Source organism: Bactrocera dorsalis, chromosome 4 (genome assembly GCF_023373825.1).
Source record: "Bactrocera dorsalis isolate Fly_Bdor chromosome 4, ASM2337382v1, whole genome shotgun sequence".
NCBI classification, from domain to species: domain Eukaryota; kingdom Metazoa; phylum Arthropoda; class Insecta; order Diptera; family Tephritidae; genus Bactrocera; species Bactrocera dorsalis.
The window spans coordinates 63,464,466-63,484,925 of NC_064306.1; the positions used below are offsets into that span (position 1 = coordinate 63,464,466).

Sequence of the window (20,460 nt, forward strand, 5' to 3'; positions counted from 1 at the left end):
GTGTGTATGTTTTAATGTACGTACATATGTGTGTGTAGGTATATCTCCATGCGAGCCTGCATCAAACAGCCAACCTGTCAACGCATACTCGTTACTTGCGCAGCATTAGAGCGTGTGGGGGGCGGGGGTGAGCTTCGTGAAAGGAAGTGGCGCACTTGAGATGCCAACATGTGGAAACAGGACCTTCGCCATTAGGACGCGCGGGTTGGGCAAATTTATGTAAATTATGTGTTGGTAATAACCCTTTACCGTTAGCTACGGCGCTGACTTGTTAGGCGGCCACACACACATACATATTTTTATGTATACCTACTTAACTGCATGTGTGTGCGCTGGGCGTGCATGTGTGTCGGTAATCGGGTCACACGCACACACTCACAACTGACACTTTTTAACTTGCATGAGTGTGTGTGTGTGTAAGCTTGTTGGTTGTGTTTGGTTACGTGCTCAACACTTTTAAGCAAATTTTAATATATTTTTGGTGAAATTTCATCAACGCCTTGTCAACACTTGTCTTCTGCGCTCGTCTGCACCTCCATCCGCTTTGTTGCAACACACTCTCCACACACTCACACATGCTAGCAAGTGTGGCATATGTGTGTGTGCATCAGTAGTTACATAATGATTTTTGAGAAATTTTCAAATTTGACTTTCCGCTCGGAAAAAGTTTAGCGCCCAACCCCAGTTTGTTCGCAGCTATGTGTGTATTTGTGTGTGTGTGGAAGGATTCAAGGACTCCGTGCATGTGTAAATTAATTCAAGTTGAAAATTCATTTAGAACATTAAAACACGCACACAGCCACACATCAACTCAAATGTATAGGTATGTTTGTTAGAAGAGACCCTGTCGGAAATGCGTTTCATTGGATTTGAGAATATATATAATCCCGAAATTTCGGGATTTTCACTTTTTTATTCTCTTCAAATTGCTCTTTTTTGTTATTTAACAATTACGAATGCACTTTTAATCCCGAAATTTCGGGATTTTAACATTGACATTTCGGGACTCCAATTTAAAGTTTCAATCAATATTTCGAAATTTCGCGGTTCTCACCTTGTTAACCTAAACTAACCTTGAACTCAATAGCGAATTATATTATAATCCAGAAATTTACTCAATTCTTCATCTTCTTCTTCTCCTTCTTCTTAATTGATGTAGACATCGCTTATGCGAAACTCAATTACTCAACTCAACTCACGGTACTTTCAATCCCGAAATTTCGGTATTGTTGAACACATATTTTTAACTTTGAAACTGCTTTTATAGTATTGAAAATTACGAATCCTCTTTTAATCCCAAAATTTCGGGATTTTAATTAATATTGATATTTCGGGACTCCGATATTTTTTATTTTTTATTTTTTATTTTTTAGAAATTTATGCTAAATCAAATTTATTACTACATATAACCTCTTTTTGGAGCATAAGGCAACCGAAGCTTAAGTGAACGACCGAGAAAACTGGTCTAAAAGTGAATAAGTATGCTTGTGAACCGGAAATTTACCGTTTATTTTTTCTGCAGCTATTAGCTTAACATTAATTAAATAATAATTCTTAGACCCTGATTTTTTAAACAGTGTTCTTAGCTTATAAAAACATATTCGAAATCATAAAAATAGTAAACAAATTTCCTACAGGGTCCTTATATGCATAAGTGCATATGTACTAACGTATGTATGTATGTCTGAATATGTAAAAATGTTATATGAGATCATGCATATGAAATTACTTTCGCAAATGAGCAAGCACAAGTCCATATACATATTGTCTGCGTAACCGTGTGAACTCTTTTGAAGGAAAGTGCCAACAATTTTCATAACAAAGAGTACTTCAAGTGGAAAATTTTAATGTAATTTTCACTAAAAACGTCAAACTTTTCTCCTCCACACTTTTTAGACACACTGTGTAGTGCGTTACAAACATACATTGACAAGGAAAGTATGTTTAATATATACACTTGTACATATGTATGTGTCAAGTAGAAGCCGCTAAATATTCATATGTATATATCTACATTTGTGCCAGCATAATTACAAGCATAAATATTTTTAGTTTCAGCCATGATTGTATGTTTGTATGTCTCAGTATATTCCCTAATGCCATCCCATCATCCGCCATTTTGGATCCTAGCAAGTGTAAGGTACATCGCTAATGGGTTGCACTTAACTGTATTTAAGGTATATAAGTATGTATATACGAGTATATATATGTATATGTATATAATGCGAATAAAGCTAACATACACCAAGGCACCGCTAAATACTTACATAAATGGCATAATATAAATAAATAACTCAACATAATAATTCTATCGCCGTAAAACTTCCGCAAAATAAAATTTTTGTCATCGAAAAATACGTACGACCTAATCAAGCGTGTTCTCGTAATACAAAAAAAATTCTATAAGGTCGAATCTTCAAAAGTTTGTCAAAATCTTAGCGGAGTCTAACCGGTACATATGTAAAAAAAATACTTTGAATTTTATATTTCCAGTTGTTCTTTGAAAATATTATTCCAAAGAGGAGCTTCCGTGGTTATTTGCTTTAAAGTTGATGATATGGTGGTAGATTTTTTAATTATATTCCCGCCTGAAGGCCTGTTCGGTTTGGTATATAGTACGTGAAATCACTTCAAGTCAGTCGGAGAAAAGAGGTGTTTTGCTGAAGATCTAAAAATCTCTCTCTTTAGATGCATTCTCAACATATCTCTTTCCATTTTCTCTATTTATCCATCTCTTCCTATATATTATTTCACTTTCTTCTTCTCTATCTATCTTTGCCTTATATCTTTTAACAAATTTTTCGAATTCGACATGCAAGTGAGAGCTCTCTTCTTCTCTCTACCTCTCTTCCACTCCTTAGCACTAAGCTTTTTTCTCCGAAGCTTGCCGATGCTTGCTTTTTTTTTTGAAATTCTAAACACCTCGCTCTCTGTCTATATCTTTTACTGTTTCTCTTTCTATCTCATTCTCTCCCTCTCTTTCTCTATCTCTTTCTATATGGTAGTTCCCTTTCAACTTTTCTCTCTACCTTTTCCTTCTTTCTTTTTCTCCTTCTCTTGTCTCTCTTTCATTCCTTCATTTTCAGCATTTCCTCAGAAGCTGCAATTTCTTTATTTCGAAAATCTAAAAATCTCGCTCTCTATCTATATCTTTTCCTCTTTTCTCTCTGCCTTTTCATTCCTTCGTTTAGAAAATTCTTCGAACTCGACATGCAGGTGATAGCTCTCTCTTCTATCTATCCCTCTTTCGTTCTGGTATCTAGCCAAATGGAGATAACAGATTTTTTTTTGATTTTCTGCAGATCTCGCTCCCTGTGTCTATTGCTCTTCCTTCTTTTCTCTATCTCTTTATATTCTTATCCATTCTTCTTTTCTCTCTACTTTTTTCTGTTTTTCTTCAGCAAGCTCAAAAAATTTGAAGAGCAGCTCGTAGTTGTAAGATGGCGATATGATTTTTTTCCGAAAATCTGAAAATCTCACTCTCTATATATTTATTCATGTGTCTCTTTCCTTCTATATTTTTCACTTCCTTCTTTTCTTTTCTTCTTTTCTTTATTTTTCTCCTCCTCTTTCTCTCTTCCGCTCTTAGCTAGTCCACTGAAGCTTACACTCTCTCTATATCTAGTAAGCCAAGGAAAAATTATGTTTTTCCGAAAATCAGAACACCTCTCTCTCTCCTTATCGCTCTCTTTACCACTTTCTCTGTATCTCTTTCTATTCAATTGTTTTCTTTGTCTCAAACTATCTATTTCTTATACTTTCCTTCTTTATCTCTTCTTCCCTTCTCTCGCCCAGTAAGTTCCCCACACTCAAAAACAGCTTGTATATCCCGCTATTGCTATCCCTCGGGCTTGCTTGCAGCGCTACGAACTCCAAGGGCAGTTTTTATCTCTCTTTCTTTATATTTTTATCACGGTAATACCTTCGAACTCGACCGTTCTATGGTTTTAATAGTCCAAAACTGTAGAAAGTAATGATGAACCCAACTTGACTATAGATTTTCAGTTCTAAAATTAATTATCATTCTCCGGGTCATCCTAAACCCGGCATTTAAAAAATACAGAAACGAGAGTAGTGATGATTTAATAAAGAAAGTGAAAATTTCAAAGAGAGGCGAAAGCAATTTGACAAATCAAAAGAGTTGAACTTCTAAGCAAGTCAAGCCTCCGAATTTTTATCGCGAGGCACTCCTCCCAGCCACCAAAGCACGCGTCACGCGGCTCAATAATAATCAACGAAATGATGTCACTGCATACACTTATGTCATCAGCTATAATCACTGGCAACAGCAACTAGTTGCCAGAAACAATAACAATAACAACAACAGCACTTAAAATAATAAAGCAAATAGCAAAGAAAACAACAGGCAAATGCACAGCAGCGATTAAAATAACAAAAGACGGCGAAACAAGGAGCACCCGGAGGCAATGTGTCGCGATTACACTTGTGTGTGTGAGTATGAGTGTGTGTGGCAGCATGTAGGCTTGCCACGCATATGCAACCTAAATAAGATGGTATTGCTAAAGACGGCGCGCATAAAATCCATTAAAATGTTTAATCCTTTAATAAGGCGACGACGAAATGTTTATGTGTGAGTGTGTGCATGTTCGTTGTACACTTCGGCAGTTCCAAGCTTGGCACAATTTTGTTGCGTCGTTTAGTAATTACGAGGCTGTCGTTGGCTGGCGGCAGAAAGTGTTAAAGAGCGTAATTTTATTACTTTGTCAAGAGAAGTTGGTAAAGCGATGGCTTTTCGGGCTTAACGGTAGATTTCGATGTCAATAAAGAGGCTGCGAAACAAATGTGTGAACATTTTTGAGTCAAATTTACCTACTTTAAGACAATTGGAAGTGTAAAGGGAGTAGGAAGGGATACATATTTCGAAAGTGAAAAGTAAGCAGATCCTTTGTAAGTCTTAGACGCTCCTAAAGTATCATAAACATGTCTGTTATCCCCAGAAAACTAATACCGCTGTGTAAACTGACGTTGAGCAATACCAAAAGCTCCGTCAGGATCGGAAAGAACCTTTTCGAGCCGTTCGATACCAACCGCGGTTTCAGGCAAGGAGACTCCTTAACGTCGCGCTGTTGTAAACTCGGCTATAACCACGTATGCGATGTCTAAAGAATAATATGGTAAAGCTGTTTTCGGTTCACCAGCATTTAAAGTGTGGCGAATCGAACAGTCGTTTTCCAAAACTTAGAATTTTTCAAATAAATGCTATAAACCTCGGCTGGGATGGCCTTCACCGGCTTTGGTTAATTTTGGATTTTTCGGTTTCGGTTTATTTTTCGAGGACAATTCACTAGATCAATTGACCATCACACTTTAATGAGTTATCCAGTTACTCTCTTGTACTCTTCTACATCACAACCAAAACTTGTTTACCAAAAATGTTCCAAGAAATCGAACAGAACTGTCATACAGCAAGTACAGCAAGAAGTGGCGAATCGAATGCGCCTAACTCAAAACAGCTAACAAATTTCGTAGCTGAAATTTCACCGAACTGCGCCCCCTAAAGGCAAATTTCAATTCGAAATCCGCACAAAATCAGCCTCAAATGTTTCGTAAATTAGTTTTAATGATTTACTTAGCCGATGACTTTGTTTGCCTATTTTATGGTAATTTAATACTTTACGACACGCCAGCGCCTTGAGCGATTTTTCATGCGCAGCCAATTGTGTTGCTGTCGAGCCTTGGTAGGCTAGTTGACTGGTAGGCTGGTTGACTGTTAGGTTGTTACGTCGGCAAGCCACTTTAAATATTATCCGCATAATGCCTTTGAAAGCAAGCTCGATGACAACAAAGTGGCAGTCGTAGAGCCGCATGTGTATTTATATGGTGTATGCAAAGTATCCCTTCAGCGTTGGGAAGCAACAGTTTTACCAGCAACAACAAGTGATTCCATTCCTTTTTTGCCGCTGGCATCAACAAATCCCTGACATGATGCAGTGAAAGCGGATAATCGACTGCTGATTGGCGTGAAATTTTCTCTGAATCGCCAAAATCTAGCATTGGAAAGTGCTGTTAAATTGACGGAAGTGAAATGAATACTAAGCTTGAATTTAAAGCTTTTAAAAGTGAAAGCTGTTTATGGTATTTTTAAAAGCTTCCGGGCTTGTGGAAGGTTTTGGATAAGATATTTACGTTTTACTCCTCGTTTCTTGAAACAGGATCGGATACATTTGTGTATATATAATACTATGGAGCATACAAGTCATCAATTCTTTAGTTATTCCATTAATCAAGGATTATTTTCGATGTTTTATACCAAAAGATCCAGAAATCAGTCGATGTACAGCTCCGCTTTCATAAAAGTTACCATTCACTGTAATGCTTGGCATCTCGAAATCAACGGCATCACATCACTTCTTGATAAGACTAGTAATGGTGCCAAGCATCAACGGAATCGGAGATAACGGTAAAGCGAGCTAGCAAGAAAAGCAACTTAGTCCCACTGTCAGAAAAATGGGAATGGGTCGAACCTCTGCTATTTTTTTGCGTTCTACTAGTGGATAGCTGGGCTTCGCGTAAACTTGGCCCAAAGTGGACCACAGCAGACCTAATGACCACTTCGCTCTCATCAAGGTAAACCTTTTTCCAATTGGAGAGATCCTATCACTCGGTAAGGTGTAAATTTTACCGGATGCCAGTTTGTAGAAGCTGTTTAGAAGAAGGCGTAGTGGGAAAATAGCATAATTTCTTCCAGGTTTTGCGAAATAAAGGTTTAAATACCAAAAAACTTGCACATTCGAACATCCCGGTGAACTAACAGGAGTAGAAATAAGATTCCGAAAATGATTTGGCCTCAATGCGCCTCGTCGACTTATAAGATCTGATTACTGGTATCACAGAAGACTATATATGTAGTCAAAACGCCACGTCCATCTTGACGATCAGTCATTAAACCTAAACTCACCTTAACCTGTTAATCGGGGGATCATGATATCGGCAACAGGTCAAAAATCTCTAACTGGGCTGAGTTAATTCTGATCCTGAAGTGCTTTAATATCTTACATCGCTCTTACACAATATACTACGGCTCTATATGTACATATGTATTTACCTGGAAACTTAAACGGCAGTCCACCCATCAACGGATCACCGGGTCCGAAACGCTGCGGTCCGAAGGCAAACGGATGAAAACCCGGATGACGCACCTTGGAGCGTGGTTCGCGCGGACCATCCACCGTCACCTTGATCGCCTTGTTGTAGGTAGCGACCTGTATGGGATTGGTCGATATCACAATGCTCAGGGTGAAGCTTTTACCTGCAAATGAGATGAAATTCGCGTTCGCATCAATGGATGAGAGCTAATTTTTGGTATATTCAACTTAAAACTAATTAATTAAAAGCGCGCATGGATAGTGTTGCATGAATTATGTGCCTGAAATTGCCGTAGCTGTAAAAATGTAAGCGTTAGAATTTACAGCGCGCGAAATAACCATTCAACGCCGCCATAAATTGTGTAACCGCACGACGCACCGACAGCCGCGCGGCCAAACTGGAACGCTTTTCCTGCTGAAATTTCACTGCGCGCCGCATTTATTATAACTTGCTGTGCATGTGAGTGCGTGTGTGTATGTATGTGTGGGTGTGGATGTATGTATATATACAATTCGTCGACAAAATCTAAACAAAGCGCGCGTTGCTGCATTTGTTGCAAGTTATAGGTAAAGTGCCACGTATGTGAGTATGTGGAGTAGATACGAGTGGTGGTCGATAAGTCAGCGGATTTTGAAGGCGAGGGAAGCTAATAAAAGTGTAAAGCAAGTATGAAGGTAGGTCGACAAACGTGGGAAGGTTTTAAGCGCACTGGCAGGTCAGCTTCACTTGTCCATATTTTCTGCAACGAAAAAGCAGACCAGTTAGTCAAGTCAGGACCGTCTCCAGACGAGTCAGAGACAGAAACAATATCACTCCCGCAAGGAACAATCGAGATATCAACCAAATATGGCCAAAATATGACAATACATATACTTAGGACTATTTAAATGGTGCCAGGAAAAGTATATTGCCATTAGAAGACCACACGTTATAAATGGGAACACCAGATAGTAATATTTCCCGCAGCTGTAAACTGAAAGAGACTGAAAAACAGGCAACCTTTTAAGTTACCGGACCGTTATTGCGAAAGCCGGCCTCTAATGCACCTCCAGGCAATTCCAGCATCAAGGCAGTAACCTCGTATCCAATATCGGCCAGAAGTGTCTTAAGAAGCAGGTCAGCAGTAGAAAGTGTTGCCAGAAGCAAGCAACTTCACTTCGACTGGGTGCCAGACCACAAAGACATCGAGCAATGAAACCAATGAAATAGTGGACGAGGTTGCCAAGAATGGTGTACGGCTAACATCCGAAAACTTGATCAATAATGGGAAACCCGTGCATTCTCTTTACGACGATTTCAACAAAAGCATGGTGACTAAAATATAAGCCCGATGAAACGAGCTAACAGGATGCAAAACTACAAAAGTCATGTGCCAAAAGGTAGATAGGAAATATACAAAACTCCTATCGGCACTCGAACAGAAGAGACTGTAGGAACATTATTAGAATACTAACAGGTCAATGTCTGGTAGCGACACACGCCCGCAAGATGAAGCTAACAGATCGAGAAGACTGCAGGAAATACCCAAAGCAGAGCACAGGGAAACAATGGAGCATCTCTTTTGCACTTGTCCCACATTGACAAGACTATGATGTAAGCATCTGGGGTCCCCACAGTATGATACCCTGGAGGAGGTATCGGTAGTGATACAGCAGAGTCTGTTAAAATTCGCGTCAAACGCAGGCATCCTAAACGTTAACTTCTCCTCTTGGACTTAGCAAGAGAACTCCAATCTGGTATCGCAAAGGACCAAACTGATCTATGCGTGACTTATAGGCCTACCTGATTAAACTAACCGAACCTAACTTAATGCCCTACTCGGTTAATCCGGCGGGTCGATTTGTCGTATACAAAGAGCTCTTGTTTGAACACAACAATGGAATGAAAAGTGTATCAAAGCTCGAAGAGGCTGCACTCTTACCTACCAATCCAGTACTGTTGCATATTTGAATCACTTATTATCAGCGTGGGAAGTTGAGTCGATTTAATGATTTCTGTCTGTCTGTATATAAGCGGATTAGTCCCTCAGTTTTGAGATATCGATCTGGAATCTTGCACACGTGCTGTTCAACAAGCGTGTTATTTAACGTTTTAACGATGTTCTCTGGATAAAGTAGCGTATATTTATCGATATCCAAAGGCCATTTGTAAAACATTCCAAAGTTTTGGACGAAACATACAATACCCACAGTTGATCCTGGATCCCGATAATGGTAGATTTCTTTAAATGAACGTGCCGAAAAGTCAAGACAATAGTCTTTCTGGGTGAACTTGGGGATCAAAATGTAGTGAAGAAGCGAGAAATTGTCTCACAGAATTTGAGTTTGAACTTCATGCTGAAAGAAGGTGAGCTTTATAAAATTATTTCGAAATTCTCGCTCATTCGGGATGTTTTAAAAAACTTGGTACATAAAGAGCCCATCAGTAACTAAAGCGCAGAGTTTGAGGATCTTGAAGAAATTTTTTAATCTCGATCAGAGTCCGTTTGAAGGAAAGATACATATATATTTCTTAGTCAAACACCAATTTTCGAAACCAAAACCCACTAACTCATCGAGTTGGCCTCGCATTCATATACACACACACACTCACAAATCCCTGCCAGTGCGTTCGCACCACGTTTGGGGGCATCCATAACGCATTCCCGTATGCATGGCGCAACACAATTATTTTATGAATTTATGGATTTTCTATGCGCGTACACTACCGTCCTCCCCCCCACCACCTGACACGATTGCAAATTTGCGCTAAGCAAAAGCATACAGCTAATAAAAGCGACGCTGCCACGGCACAGCGTCGACGCCTGCAACACATTTTGTTGCGCGCAATGAACTTGCAAAATCATTAAATTAACCCCAAACATAAAACGCGAAATATGCACAAGCCATGCCGCCAACGCACCCCACCCGCGCCTAGCCACACCTGCAACATAGCGCGCCACATTGAAACCGAAACTGAATTGTGCCGAAGGAGACAATGTGGCAGTCATGCAAGCCAGCACACACACAAACACACGCACACCCACCCATCCCGCTGCTCATATAAAATGCTGAAATTTTTGCAACCGAAAATGAAGACATAAAATTTTCAAATGTTTCGAAATTCCGTTGATTTCCCTTTTATTTGTGGCAATTTGTGGCGCGCGCACGCACACACACGTACCAACACCACTACAGGCGCATAGTTTCATTTCGCACACACACACGCAGACAGCGCGTTTGCGAATTGCAATGCCGGAAATGCTGAAGTGTGACTAAGGAATCCAGCGCCGAGCCAAACGCACCGTTATAAAGGCACACATACACGCAGCACGGACGCAATGGCAGCCCTGCTAGTTGCACAGTCCAAACTCGGGGATATCATAGCCATATGTACATATATACATACACTGTATGTATGTCATACAGTTAAGTATGTGTGTGGCCCTGCATTTGTATTACGCTCGCACTTATCGGCCCAGCCCTCGACCGAAAATCACATTTCGCTATTGTTTTCGCAAATATGAATCTGAAAAATTCATAAACTGCACTCCACCCACCTTGCGCCCTCGTAACCAGCGCTCGTCCTAACAACCGTTGCTTCAGAGCTCACCATGCAGCGTCATACTTCGGGTGCATTGCATGCTCTCTCGCACCCGATGCCAATGTGTCTGGTTGGCTTGTCAATTATGCAAGCCAACATCTTTATTGGCTGGAGTTGATTTCTTGCTGCATGTTGTGCGGGGTTATTAGGATTCATTCAACGCGGTTTGGGATTTGAGGACTTTTTAAAGCTTTCAACAAATTTAATAAAACTGTATATTGAATACTATTTGGTCTCTAAGGCATATGACAAGATCGAACTTTTGGATGCATTTCACAACTCAAACACCGAAAGGTCGACCTTGTCATGTTTGTAGGTTTTGGAAGTATTTGAGTAACGAACTACAACCAAACTCTACTTAGATTTAGACTTCGTAACTTAGCCACCATAAACACTCTCATAAATATCACATATATCATACATTTGAAACTAGAGGAGACATGTTTATTATTGAATTTTTTCAAACTTATTAGAAATGTGAGATAAAAATTTCTTTAAAGCGAAACTATTATGACATCGCTCATCTATGGTGTAAGCAAGGAAGAATATTTCTAGGTTATTATGTTGTCTGTGGACTTCAAACTACTTGTCCGTTTGATTTCAAATTTGCAGGTAATATTTACACTTCATAGTTCATTTTTTATAGCTATACTTTATTTTGGAATCTCAACATGTTCCCGAGATAGACATAGATCTTTACGTAGTTCCAGAAAAATCAAGTTATCTACATTGAAATAAAACAAAACCAAACATAATACAATATGGGTATCAAACAAGAAACGTTTCCGAAGTAATAAGTCTGTAATGTGACACTATTTGGAGTAGTATTGCCACCTGTTAAAAAAATAAAATAGAAATACAGCAAAATATATGACACATACCAACATTTTCTGAAAATTATGAGGAAAGTCGTCAATTTAGCTGAAATTTAGAACAGAGTTACCACTTGTCAAAAATGTAAAACTATACAAAATCTTTTCAAATTCTTGCCAAATGTAGAGCATCTTAACAAAATTTCGGGAACATCGTTTTTCTTGAAATATAGGTCTGAAAGATCCACAAATTCCTTAGAAACTGCATAATTTTTTTCTAATGAGTGTGTTCATTTATTTGGTACGACAAACGCTCGCATATAACTAAAGAGGGTCTTAAAAAGAAAGCTAACCGAGATATGTGATAGGTAGGAGTTATTCAGAAAACTCCAAAGTTCGCCTCTAAGCCTAGAAAATCCGCTTGGTACAGGCTAACTGTGCTTAGTTGAAGGAAAAAGTTAGAGTTATCAAAATTTTCGCACGGTAAAATTTTTGAAGTACTCGTCTCTACTCCGTATTCCATTTTGGGCCTGTTGGTATAGATTGAGGAGGGATACTACCTCCTTACTTCTGCGAAAAAGAAAGCAAAACAAGAAAAAATCATCAAACGAAAGGCCTTGGATCCAAATGCCGAAACACTTAGGAAAGTAATCAATAATAATTAGGAACGCGTTTTAAAAAAATTGTATTTCCTTGTTCCCGTAGACCGGATCATTTGAGATTTCTTAAAAACAATGTCTAGAGATGTGGAATATTTTTCTGCTCAAATTCGACAAATTGGCTTTGAAAAAAAGTTACAATTAAAAATTATCGGAAATCTTATTCCTTCGAACATTATCTGACAAATAAAACTATGAAGGTCATATAAAAATTTCACTTGGGAAAAAGGGCTACTTGAGAAAAATTTTTTTTACTTGTTCTGAAAACAGCGTTTCGAGGAAAACAAGCTTAAAGTGTTGGCAACCAACCTCAAGATAACCTCATTTAAAGACTTAAACCTATTTCAAGTCTTAATATAATATAAAATAACAGAATTTTTTCAAATCATTTGCCGACAAAAAAGAGATACCAAAAAGCCTGAGCACGAAGAGCTTGACAAGCTGGCAAAATATGATGCTCGAAAATTCTACGAAAAATGCGGCGACAAACCGACGGTTTCAAGACAGAAGCATACTCATGTAGAACCGCCAGAAGTGATCTAGTGCCCAGAGTATACTAAAATTATGTAGGGAATATTTCTCCAGCCCGCTGAATGGCAGTAAAAGCTTAACACAGAGAAATGGTGAATCCGATTCCCCAATCGATGACTATGGAGTAGACGTTCCCTTGCCCGATCATACGCATAGCAATTGCCCATCTGAAGAACAACAAAGTGGCGAGGGCCGATGGAATGCCAGTCGAACTAGTCCATTACGGCGTCGAAGAATAGATAAAGAACATGCACCAACTTCTTTATAGAATATGGTCGGGGTTTACGTGTGCTCTGCCCAATCCACATAAAGGCAGACACCACAATCTAAGATTTAAGATCTAGGATTCCTCAACATCGCATATAAAGTTATATCGAGCGTACTGTGGAAAATTAAATCCCAGATTTCAGACAAGGCGACCTGCTATCGTGAGACTTCTTCGATCTACTAAAAATAATTCGAGCTGCAAAGCTAAATAGAGGTAGTACCACCTTTTATAAGAGTGTACAGCTGATGGCGATGGCCGATGACATCGATATCATTGGACAAAGAAGCGAAGCAAATAAGTCTGGTAGAGAACGAGGACAAGACAAAATATCTCGGACTAAGTAGGCAATTGGGAAGAAAAGTCTTCTCTCGACGAACAAATACCAATTCTACAAGTCACTCATCAGTTCCGTCCCACTATATGGTTCAGAGACATGGACGATTACAGCATTTGATGAGTCGGAGCTAAGAGTTTTCGATAAAAAGGTTCTGCAGAAGATTTTGGACCTTTGCGCATTGGCATAGATAAGAGACCCCGCCTACGCTGGCTAAGTCATGTGGTCCGAATAGATGAAAACACTCCAGTTCTGAGAGTGTTCGACGCAGGAAGCAGAGAAAGAGGAAGACCTTCACTCCTTTGGAAAGACCAGCTGGAGAAGGACCTGGCTACACCTGGAATTTCCAATAGTCGTCAAGCAGTGAAAACGAGGGACGACTAGCGCGGCTATAATCACGTAAGCACTGTCTACGCTAATAAAGAAGAAGAAATGTGTCACCAAGATCGAAAATCATTCCTACCACAAATGTGTAGTATATCCCACTTTCATCTTCTTAACCTCATTCGAGGAACACACGCTTTGGTAATAAAATTAAGTTAAACGAAGTCGAAAAACTCGCACATTAAATGCGACATTGACCAAAGACAAGCAGAGACATAACAGAAACCGAGGCAACAATACACAGCAACATACCTGCAACCACTGACGCAGATCAAATGAACGAAGCAAGCAAGTGACTAACCCGCAACAACAACAAAACTGAAATGAAATGAAACTTTTTTAATTATGCAACGCTAAAGACAACTGTCGACGCCAAGGAGAACGCCAACCAGCACATAAAGTAAGGCAATGAGGGGGAGGGAGGAAGTGATGCTGCATTGCGAGCAACTGATAAACGGAGACGAAGACACAGCAAGCGGCATGGCAAGACAGGGAAATTCGCAAATAAATCTGTCGCCATTTTTAAGCCAAGACATTAAAGCGTAAACAAGGATAAAGAAGAAGACTCCACACAAACAGGCACAAGTGGAAGAGAGAGGAGAGAGAAAAGGCAAGGTTGTGATGGTGGCAGCGCAAATGAGCAGCGGCAGGCTGGCCACAGCGCCCAAAAGGCGGCAAAGAACTTTCGCTAATAAGACTAAAATTCACAGAGACGAATAAGGAGGGGAAGTGAGGTGAAGGAAGCAGCTAAAGTATAAGCAAACAGTGGCAGAAGCTAAGTGACAAAGTGCAAGAACTCGCGGAGTGGGAGCACAAGCATGCTTAACTACAGATATATGAGAATGAGCCGACTGTTTAACTGTAAGTGTGTGTGAGTGTGTATGTGTGTGTGTTTACCACCACCCTTTGGATTTAACAGACATTTATTTTAACAAAGCGCAAATTATCACCACTTTGCTAAGGCGACAACGGCAACAACAACAACAACAACAGCCACAATTAAAATGCCAGCAACAGTCGAAACAACAGCAACAACAACAAAAATAATTATTTCCATTTAAGACTTTTAAAACAAAGTTGAAACATTCGCAATGAGCAGCGAAGGCTGGCGGCTTTTTCACTTTGCCCGCTAATGAAAATGAATATTGGAGCGTTCCCCACTGCTGCCATTGCTAAGATACTTTCTTGTTGTTGCTGTAGGTGTAGGCAATTTGCAACGCATTGTTTGCGCCCGTTAACTTAGTTTTGCCGTAGCAACTCTGAGGTCTCACCGGTAACTTCTTTCAATTCGAATTGCTGTTAGATGCCTTGTTGTTATTTTTATTGTTGTTGTTTGTTTGCTTTTAGCGGTAGCTGACGTAATTTGACATTAAACAAGTCTGAGGCTGACAACAAAATGACATTTTAAATATACAACAACAACAAACAAAGCAGCGCTAATGGCGTCGAAGAGCGCAAGCAACGTTGTAGGCTGCTCCGCTGCCTCCTGCGGCCGTGCACCGTTTGCCCTGTAGCCGTCACCTGTTGTTGGTGGTTCGTCAAACGTGTTGCCAAAAAGCAAAACAAAATCACTCAACTAAAAGTGCAAGCCATTTCGCAATTTTAACACTTTGAAGCCTGTGCGTTTTGGTGGCCTCCGTGTGGCATGTACTCCTGACCTTGCCACAACTACGCTTTATTTGTGCCTTCCGTGGAGGCTTAACTCAAAAAGCCGTTTTATGCGAAAAGAGTTGAAATTTCAGAAAGCATTATACCTAGCAGCTTCTAATGTTGTTGTTGTTGTGGGTGGTGTTTTTCTAACGCTTAGCGCCCGCCATTGCTTTTGACAGTTTTGACAAGCAACTCATTTGTTGTTGTTAAGGGCTTCAAAAAAGCATGTGTGGATGAAGGCGTGAAGGGAGAGGTATAATGGGGTTCATACAAATTAATGTGGCAAGCGCAGAAAGGAAGAATTTTTCGAAAATTTATGGAGCCAGTATAAATACAGTATTAGGGTTAGAGCCCCTAGACCCCTAATTACACTGTTTTATTGTCTTATCAACCAATAAGTAGAGATTACCCCCTTAATTAATTAATAAGACAACAGACTAGCATTGAAATTTGAAAACAAGTAAGTAGAGACCTTTCAGTTATTTTCTTCAATAGGTTAACAGTCACTTTAACCGGCGGTTAGGTAAATTTCGCCATCAGTCTAACATTGAATGTTGGAAATAGTTATAAATAAAGACCTTTCTGTTAATTTTCCAAATAACTTTTTAACCGCTACTTTAACCGGCGGTTAGTTTAATATAACTCTCATACAATATTGACTTTTGGTAGTCATTATATACAAAAGCCTGTGAGATAATTTTCTCAATAAATTTTTAACCGTAACTTTAACCCTCGGTTAGGAAATTAAACAACAATTAATCGTCATACTAATATTGAATTATGGAAGAATTATAAATAAATAAATGCTTTTCCTATAATTTTCTCAATAAGTTTTTAACCGCCACTTTAACCTACGGTTAGTTAAATTTAGACATCACTTTAACAATATAGTTATAAATAAAAACCCTTCTGATAATTTTCCCAATAATTTTCTTAACCGTCACTTTAACCTGTGGTTAGTTAAATGTAAGCTTCATTCTAATAAGTTTTTAACCGTTACTTTAACCTGCAGTTAGTTAAATTTAGGCATTAATCTAACTTTTAACCGTCACTTTAACCCGCGGTTAGCTAAATTTATGGTCAGGAAATAGTCATAAGTAAAGGCCTGTTAGAGAATTTTCCCAATCAATTTTTAACCTTCACTTCATTCTGCGGTTAGTTAAATTGATCTTCATCAGCCTCAATCTTTCGCCCAAAGACGGCGAAACTTCATTATTGTTATCAATCATTGTTCCAAAATTCCAAAAAATATATACATTTCGACAACTTTACTCCCAAAAAACCAACCAAAACGAATATCTACGACGTCAAGTTATTTATATGTATTTGGTGAGATGAGAATAGCATGCTTAATTATAAGCTTCTTAATCCAAGTAAAATTGTTAATGAAAAATGCTACCAACAATAACTAATCAAACCGAAGTGAGCAAATACCGAAAATAGTAAGGAGTTTGGGACTAGACACGAGGCAATAATTTTCCATCATGACATCGACCTCATTTTGCAAGAACGGTTAAAACTTTGTTTAAATCAGTGCCTGAGAAGTTTTCCCTCAGACGCTTTTATCAGTACTTGCCTCTTCTGACTAGTTAATACATAATGCTATCCTTGAAATGCGGTTCTTTTCATGAAAGTGTATGAAAAATGCTTAATTCATACTTGGCATCGTTGGAACCCACAAATTGTCGGAAAGATTTGACTATACGAGTATCATAGCTAATAACTATAGTAATACTATTGGATTTCACCTAAGAAAAAATGCCGCACATTAAATAGTTATAGTCTAATAAACATATAGGGTGGGCCATATAAATTTTTAAATTTCGAAGATAGGGCGTAAAAGATTGAGTGTAGCGTTTGCTGTATGGCACGTAGCGCCGTCCTGCTGGAACCAAATGTTGTCCAAGTCTTCCTCTTCAATTTGCTTGAAGAAAAAATCGGTTAACATTGTGCGATATCGCTCACCATTGATGGTTACGGTTCCTTCTTCATTTTCGAAGAAAAATGGGCCGCTGATTCCACCAGACCAAAATCCGCACCATACAGTGATTCGTGCTGGGTGCATTTGCTTCTCGGCGATTACGTGCGGGTTTTCTGTGCCCCAAATGCAACAATTCTGCTTGTTAACGTAACCATAGAGGTGGAAATGAGCCTCGTCCGAAAAGATGATTTTTCGGTAAAATTGACCATCCTCGGTCAAACGATCTTCTGCTCAATCTGCGAACTGTTGTATAGTAAATAGCGACCCATTTCGTAAGTTTTGGACTTTTTACTGAATATCTGCCAATTTCCGTATGGTATTTGACGTTTCTAATGTCGAAATAGAGATAAGTCAAATTTAAAACGTTAGATGGTCCACCCGTTACTACTGTGATCAAATGGAAAGATAAAATTATGTTTTTTTCATCTCCTTCAAAGTGATCCCCTCCCGCTGCAATACACTTATGCCAACAAATTTTCTAGTCATCATAGCACTTGGATAAATCCTCCGCCGTGATGGCCATGTGGCCTTCGTCTATTCAGCTTTTATATTCCAATTGAGTCAAAACGGTGTCCTCGGAGTCGTCATGTGGATTTTCTGAATAGCCAGAAGTTACACGAAGCTAAATCAGGCGAATGCATTGGTTCTGACACGATATTAGTTGAAAATGTGACGAAAAAGACATAGTTTTAACTGGCACTTTAACTCTCAGTTGAAAATATGTTTCAATATATGTATGATCGTAATATCTCAATAAGCTATCTACTTTAAATATATGTAATATTTAGTGAGCTTTAACCGGCACTATAACCACCGGTTAGTATAAATAATAATTTAATTATTGTATTTTATTCGTGTAGGTGCAAATTAACGTTTGTTTAACCAGCACTTTAACCGTCGATATCGTTTTAAAAGGCTTATTTTGAATCTTAAATTAATTCACTAATTTAAAGATATACAACTATTGAGTAGAATTTAACCGGCACTTTAACCGTCGGTTAGGAAACATATGATTTAAAAAAAATATTTTGATTAAGATCCATATAATTAAAAGAAGTTACTGCTCTAATGCACGTTTGAAATATGTGCGGTTGGTAAATAGGAGATTTAACCGCCGGTTAAAGTCAGAAGTCAGGTGAGCTTAAGGTAGTTATTTCTATAAGTTCAAAATTTTTTTAATTTTTTTTTCGGAATACAGTTCTAGTTTAACTGTTAATACTACGAACCGTATTCATCTACCTGAAACTTTAACCACGACTTTAACTGTCGGTTAGTGTAGATATAATCATTAAGGTCTCTGCGTACCACAACTGATCCCAAATTATGTAGTTCTGTTTTTTTTTTTGTTTTAAATTGTGAAACTTTAACCACAACTTTAACCGTCGGTTAGTTTAGATAACATTATAAAAGCACTTGTGTACCGCAACTGATCGTCAATTATTTATGTATAATTTTATATGTATATATCCAGTATCAAGGACATTCATCATTACCAATTTTAACCTTCGGTTAACCCTTACTATATATTTTTTCGATATTTTTGTGAATAGGTCTAACTGCTACACAGTCTAATCATTAAATTTCCAAATTAAAACTATTTCTTGTATAGAACAAACCTCGCTATTCAAAAAAGTTCCCAAGCACTTTTTTTTACTGCCTTATTGGCGTAGAGAAAGCACTTTATAAAAGAAAAATTTAACCTACAAATTTCGGTTAAAATATCTTTACCAAACACTTTAAAGTTTTGCTCACCAACAACATTTAAACTTCGCTACCAATAAACGGTTCCCATCAAGTACTTTAAACCGTTAAAAGAGCAAAACGGAAGTTAAAAGTCGCGCAGTCACCCAAAAAAAGGGGTTACAATTTATTATCATTAAACCTTGTCCTCATGTCGGGGGAGAAAGTCAAATATCACACAGCAAACAAAAAGAACAAAAGAAATACAAATGGAGACAAATAATTCATAAACAAAACGGAGGACAAAGAAAATTCATAATTCCCAAAGCAGAGGAGGAATACAAACAGACATGCTTACTTATTCATACACATACGAGCCAAAGTATATAAAATATATAAGTAGTAAGGATTGGTATATATATACATACAGATGCATATATAGCTACACAAATAAACATTTTATGACTCCGTTCAGCGAATAACGCCAAAAACGGGTCACAGCATGCGCTAACAAAACACATTTGTTACACCAAATGTCGCGAAGCCAATGCGCCAGCCAAGCCCCACCTCGTTCACCAGCTTTTAGGGAACAAAAAAACGCCAAAATTTTATAGCAAAAGTCCCCGCTACTCAATTCAACTCTTTCAACACACAACGAATGTGCCTCAAGCAATGGTAGCGCGTTCGAAGGGCACAGCGCCTGGCAGTATGCAATGCTTAAAGTAAATTTGTTTATTTCTTGTTGAATATATACAGTTTCTAACCAAATATTGCACACATAATTTATGGTTGGAAATTGAAGCATTTTTCCACACTAATGTGCATACATAAACAAATTCATATATATGTGTGAGTACATATTTACATATGTATGTTCACACACACACATACACAAACGGTTAGCAAGCGTTAACCCTTTTATTGGAAACATGTTTTATGGCTTAGTTGTGAACGCACCGAACAACTGTGACAATAGCCGCCTTTAAGCTGAAATTAATTAATGCGACTTTGTTCTTAGCCAAATATCCCAAGACAAGTAATTAATAAGCGAGCGCACTCAAACACCAACGCTATGTTTGTACATACTATACAAATTACAAGCATATTTACCCAGGCGCCTCGAGCGCCAATCAGCTGCAAGAAAATACACGCACAAGCACACACATATAACGGGACAGCTAAGCAGGCAGCGCAATATGACGCAAACACATAATGCAATAGATTAAAGTTGACTCATAGACGGGCATACAAACATACATATTATCTCTTGTGGACATGCAAATAGCAACCCTGGAGTAAATATTCTATGTAATAAAAAATATACCTACGCTGGGAATAAAACACTGCTGACTAGTGACAAACTAGTGCTTTGAAGTCAAGACCAAGAAATAATCACAGCATGAAAAAGGTTTAGACCGACCCAAATGCTCAGACGACGAAAAAAGTCCGATCAAGGACACGCCAAAATGCTC

General features: G+C 38.5%; 1 protein-coding gene across 2 annotated transcripts in view; it reads right to left on the reverse strand.

Annotated features, from left to right (window-relative positions):
- LOC105226986 (uncharacterized) overlaps window positions 1–20,460 on the reverse strand; it is an 89,490-nt gene that overhangs the window by 18,307 nt on the left and 50,723 nt on the right. For both annotated transcript variants that reach the window (XM_049455236.1, XM_049455235.1), the window contains exon 4: window positions 7,067–7,270. In XM_049455236.1, coding sequence (XP_049311193.1) covers window positions 7,067–7,270 — 204 coding nt within the window. The remainder of the gene's footprint in view (window positions 1–7,066; window positions 7,271–20,460) is intronic.